This window comes from Thunnus maccoyii, chromosome 2 (assembly GCF_910596095.1).
Source record: "Thunnus maccoyii chromosome 2, fThuMac1.1, whole genome shotgun sequence".
Lineage (NCBI taxonomy): Eukaryota > Metazoa > Chordata > Actinopteri > Scombriformes > Scombridae > Thunnus > Thunnus maccoyii.
The window spans coordinates 9996775-10001979 of NC_056534.1; the positions used below are offsets into that span (position 1 = coordinate 9996775).

General features: G+C 43.4%; 1 protein-coding gene across 2 annotated transcripts; it reads left to right on the plus strand.

Moving 5' to 3' along the window:
• Positions 1-33: 33 nt before the first annotated feature.
• plk1 (polo-like kinase 1 (Drosophila)) lies at positions 34-4903 on the plus strand. 2 transcript variants are annotated; one of them, XM_042433596.1, is made up of 11 exons: positions 34-794; positions 1204-1372; positions 1778-1922; positions 2034-2127; positions 2269-2494; positions 2652-2691; positions 2848-2945; positions 3077-3154; positions 3312-3466; positions 3623-3805; positions 3927-4903. In XM_042433596.1, the coding sequence occupies exons 1-11, from the start codon at positions 432-434 to the stop codon at positions 4119-4121; spliced, it is 1746 nt and encodes a 581-aa protein (XP_042289530.1). In that variant the 5' UTR covers positions 34-431; the 3' UTR covers positions 4122-4903. The 2 variants fall into 2 exon arrangements, with proteins under 2 accessions (XP_042289530.1, XP_042289522.1); XM_042433588.1 differs by having other exon boundaries at positions 35-794; positions 2649-2691.
• Positions 4904-5205: the final 302 nt, after the last annotated feature.

A 5205-nucleotide genomic window follows, 5' to 3' on the forward strand; every position in this document is an offset into this window, starting at 1 on the left:
GAATTCAAATCAAGCGGACCAATCAGAGAGCGCCGTAACGACCGAGGCAGCATTTTAAACTTGTAGCAGAGACTGTTGTTAAAAGGCAGGACAGGGAAACGCAGCAGCCACCGGGGGACAGGTTTGCCGACTAATTTGATGTCAACCTCAGTTTTTTTTTTTAAATCTTGAGATTCGCATGCACTATATCTTTTGTCGTAAAACCAAAGGTTTGAATAACGTTCGCGTTCAAAGGTGGTTAACGTTAGTTTTGATTTGAATTCATACGTGTTTGCAACCTGACGAGCAAACGAGCGTCCAGAGCTGAGCTAACGTCGGTTGAGGGTCGGGTTAACAATAGTTTGACCCTTCCAGCTACCATCGATACCTGGCCTCCTGAAGAATTTTTAAAACGTTTCTTTTAAAGACGTCGACGAGCACTTTAATCCGAAATGAGTGCGGGTATTGCGAAGCCGGCGAACCCGTCGGCACATGTCGACCCAAAATCGGCTCCTCTCAAAGAAATCCCAGATGTCCTGGTTGACCCACGCACCATGAGAAGATACACGAGGGGAAGATTCCTCGGAAAAGGTGGTTTCGCCAAATGCTACGAAATCACAGATGTGGAGACGAAGCAGGTTTTCGCCGGAAAAATCGTGCCCAAATCCCTGATCCTGAAGCAACACCAGAGGGAGAAAATGACCTCCGAAATCGCCATTCACAAGAGTCTCAACCACCCAAATGTCGTGGGCTTCCACGGTTTTTTCGAAGATGAGGACTTTGTCTTTGTTGTCCTGGAGATCTGCAGGAGAAGGGTGAGTGTGCATGGAAAACATTAGTGAACTCACTGCTCACGGCCAACGGTTAACACGGCGGTCTCGCCCGTTGTCCTGTCAGTGTCAGTGGTGGCTGCTGCTTAAACTGTGAGAAAATCCTCACAAATGTAACATTAAACTATTCATTACAAGCAGTAATCATTTACCGATTCTTACTTTTTTATCCATTTTCACATTTGCTTTGGATTCATTGACAATCTATCCACTGACGTTTTTGTTTTTTAATAATTAATCCATTTTAAATCTCTTTCTGTATCAAGGTAGCATAATTATAATAGTAAACACAAGAAAATACGCTACAAGTTTGGTCTTGAGTGTTTATAATAGCTGTCATTTCCTTGATGAAATGCCTACTAATCCAGTCATTTCCTTTTTTATTCTTATTCAGTCCTTGCTGGAGCTGCACAAGCGTCGTAAGGCTGTGACTGAGCCCGAGGCTCGGTATTACATGATGCAGCTGCTCAAGGGTATCCAGTACTTGCACAACAACAGGGTTATCCACAGAGATCTGAAACTGGGCAACATCTTCCTCAATGATGACATGGACGTCAAGATAGGTAATTTGAGCTGTTAGATCGCAAATGACGACTTTGGTTATCTTGCAATACCTGAGAAATTAGTAATAAACACCGGAGGCAAACCTGTTTGTCCAGTGATAACGGATAGGACACAGCCCAGCCCTCACATCAGGAATCTGTCATAAACTCAGACTTCCTGGATCCGATGACCAAACACTGCACTGGTGTGATGTTGCATCTACACTGGGAGTTTTCTAGTACAGTTTCATTCAACTCTGATCATTTGTATACCTGGTTTCCTTGTAAGAGGAAGTGTACTTGTCATCTTTGTTCCTAGAATATGAAACTAACAGTTTTCATTTGTAAAAACAGAACATTTAAGAGCTACTAATAGACATGTTAAGTCAGCTGTTTTTACAAAAAGTTCCCTTTTTTCTCCTCTAGGGGACTTTGGTTTGGCCACTAAGATTGAGTTTGATGGCGAGAGGAAGAAGACCTTGTGTGGAACACCCAACTACATTGCACCTGAAGTGCTTTGCAAGAAAGGCCACAGCTATGAAGTGGACGTCTGGTCCCTCGGGTGTATATTGTAAGTTTGAACACACAAACACACCTGGGAATACGCTTTATTTTAGAATGACACATTTCCACATGATCCAGCCTGGTCCGTTCAATCTCTGCCTTGTCTCTACTCTCTCAGGTACACTTTGTTGGTGGGTAAGCCCCCATTCGAGACCTCCTGTCTGAAGGAGACCTACAACCGCATCAAGAAAAACAACTACACCATCCCTTGGGTAAGCTGGAATAACATAGCACACAATAACTCCCTCAAAACTTATTTTTTCACTTTTTTTTTCTCCACATCTGATGAATTCCTGCCTCTCACAATCTCTTCCATCCCCTTTTTTTTCTGAATTCACAACTTCTCCCTGCAGCACATCAACCCGGCAGCGTCCTCTCTCATCAAGCGGATGTTGCACGCTGATCCCACTCAGAGGCCTACCATCGCCGAGCTGCACACCGACGAGTTCTTCACAACTGGCTACATCCCCTTACGTCTGCCCACTACCTGCCTCACAGTGCCTCCGAGGTTCTCCATCGCCCCCTCCTCAGCTGTGGAGCTCAGCCAGAGACGCCCGCTGACTGCTATTAACAACAAGGGTAATGATCCCAGCAGTGCATGACTGCCTTTAGTTTAGTCTGCAGATTATTAAAATAACCACAAAGTATTTGGTTTGGGTGGATAATTACAGATCAGGATTGACATTTTGTGGTCCACGTAAGGGTGTTAATGACTTTTTGTTGTGTTTTCTAGCAGAGACAGAGAAGGTGGACGTGAAGGACGAGCCTGGGCAAAGGTGAGAGATGTTGGTGAAACTTCAGCCAAAAATGTTCTCTCACTGAATTATTTAACTGACCAGATGTTTTGGGATTAAGTGTTTCAATGTTCATCAGAAGATTTATGTTTGTTATGGACTGTAGATAATAAATGTTGTGTGTATTTCTCTGTGCAGGGAGCCTGAGCCTGCAGAAAACCACCTGAAAGACATGCTTCAGCAGCTCAACACCATCATTGCTGCCAAACCCTCTGAGAAGGCCATCATACGCCAAGGTGAGTGCAGACTTTTCAGTTGTGTTGACAAAGAATTTCAGTGTTTTGTAGAGTGAATTGTAGTACTTTTGTGCTTTTTTGTGTCTTAATACACTACATAAAAATATTTTGTTCTATTTTTGTATTTCCAGAAGAGGCAGAGGATCCTGCATGTATCCCAATCTTCTGGATCAGCAAATGGGTAGACTACTCTGACAAATATGGATTAGGTAAGAATTCGATGCCTCCACATTCATAAAGACAGGTACAATCTGTTTGTGGTGAAATAACATCAGGTTTAACAGTATTTTATCAGATCACAGTTGAGAATTTGCAGTTGCTGTTGCATATTTTATATTTAGAAAAGTTGTCAAATGTGTATTTCAGGCTACCAGCTCTGTGACAACAGCGTGGGCGTGCTGTTCAACGACTACACGCGCATGATAATGTACGCCGACGGAGACAGTCTGCAGTACATCGACAAGGCAGCAGCTGAATCCTACCTCAGCGTGCGCTCTTACCCCACAACACTCAACAAGAAGGTTGGTAGCCGACACTTATTTCTGCAAAGATGATTGTGAACCTTTGATTTAATTTTTTAGGACTTGTCCTTAGTTTTTTTTTTTTTTCTTTTAGATCACTTCTCACTTGTAGTTCTCACATTTGTTCTCTCTCTGTCTCTGTCTCTCCCCTTGTAGATAACGTTGCTGAAATACTTCCGCAATTACATGAGCGAGCACCTGCTGAAGGCCGGCGCCAACATGGCACGGCGGGAAGGTGACGAGCTGGCACGGCTGCCCTACCTCTCCCTCTGGTTCAGAACAAAGAGCGCCATCGTCCTGCACCTCACCAACGGCACTGTTCAAATCAACTTCTTCCAGGTTAGACACATCTTTCTCCCAGCGGTGTCTTTGCTTACCTTTTTGCCTCAACAATTGTCAGTTTCTTTTGCCTTGTGCACAAATCCTTAACCCACATTTTTCATCAACCCCTCTCCGTCAGGACCACACCAAGCTGATCCTGTGCCCGCTGATGGCTGCCGTGACCTACATCGACGAGAAGCGAGACTTCCGCACGTACAAGTTGTCTCTTCTGGAAGAGTTCGGCTGCAGTAAGGAGCTGGCCAGCCGCATTCGCTACGCCAAGCTCATGGTGGAGAAACTGCTGGACAGCAAGCCTTCCCCCGCCGCACATTAGACCACTTTTTTTTTTTCACCACAGTCTTTTAATCACCGACCACTCCTTCCGGTCTGCCAGCCTCCTAACAGGACGGGATTTTTCCTGTGTTTTATTGAAGGGTCATCTTTTGAGGCTTTGACATGTACTATGAAAATTTATCTTTCTATCTATATATTTTGTACATGAATGTTGAATTTCAGTCTCTCAGCGCTGTGTTTCACCCACCGATTTTTATCGTTGTTCCTGCTGTTAATAGAAACTCACTATCTTAACTTTCCTTGGTGACGATTGCTCTTGACAAACACGTTCCTGCTGATGCAATCGTAGCCGGCCGCATCGCCGGCAGCGCAGCAGGCGAGTTGACCCCGTACAGTGAAATAAGTCAAGGAGGGAAAGATGCATGTTCAGTACGCCTCCCTTACTCTCCGTGCTAATGGTTTGTTTGCATTTATTCTTGTCAGTCATGCATTTAAACCTAAAGCCTAGTGGACAAATGTGTTGTGGGGGATTGAGGCTCAGTCTGGCTGTGTGGAAAAAAGCTTTTCTGGTCTGGTTCTCTAGTTTGTCTGTTTCGTCTGTTTTATTTGGTTGTATGTGTGTGTGTAGAGAAATGGACCATGTTAATATGTCTTCATCATGTACATTCTTTTCTCTAGTTTACTTTTTACTCTTTTTATAAGTGTTTTAGGTGTCTTGTCTCTTTCAACAAGATGTACAAACGTGTACATACTGCTGAGTATCCATACAGGTTGTAAAGATTTTACCCAAGTTTAAATAAAGATTCTCTGATCAAGACAAAATCATTGTGGTTTTAATGTCTGTTTGCATCCTGACTCTTGTCAGAACACCAAAGACCTCAATTTATTATTCTTCTGTTTGCCTGCAGAAGTCCTTCAGTGTGCATCAGCTTTTGTAGCCAAAATAAAAGGTTTGCTTGACTCAAATAAAAAAACACTTTGTCAGTCGAATGCAGATATGTTTTGACACGTGCTAGTAAAACAAATATCTGTATATATACCCGTTTTGTAGCTGTAATTTGGATGAATCCACCTGCATCAATGAGTAAATACAAGTAAAGCAGGGATTTTGCAGAAAATCCTTC

What these genes read in the sequence shown, in the direction of transcription:
- plk1 (XM_042433588.1), top strand. Translation starts at nt 432, where the DNA reads ATGAGTGCGGGTATTGCGAAGCCGGCGAACCCGTCGGCACATGTCGAC. An exon ending in TGGTCCCTCGGGTGTATATT is followed by an intron (nt 1,923 to 2,033) that starts GTAAGTTTGAAC and finishes CTACTCTCTCAG; the next exon opens with GTACACTTTGTTGGTGGGTA. An exon ending in ACAACTACACCATCCCTTGG is followed by an intron (nt 2,128 to 2,268) that starts GTAAGCTGGAAT and finishes TTCTCCCTGCAG; the next exon opens with CACATCAACCCGGCAGCGTC.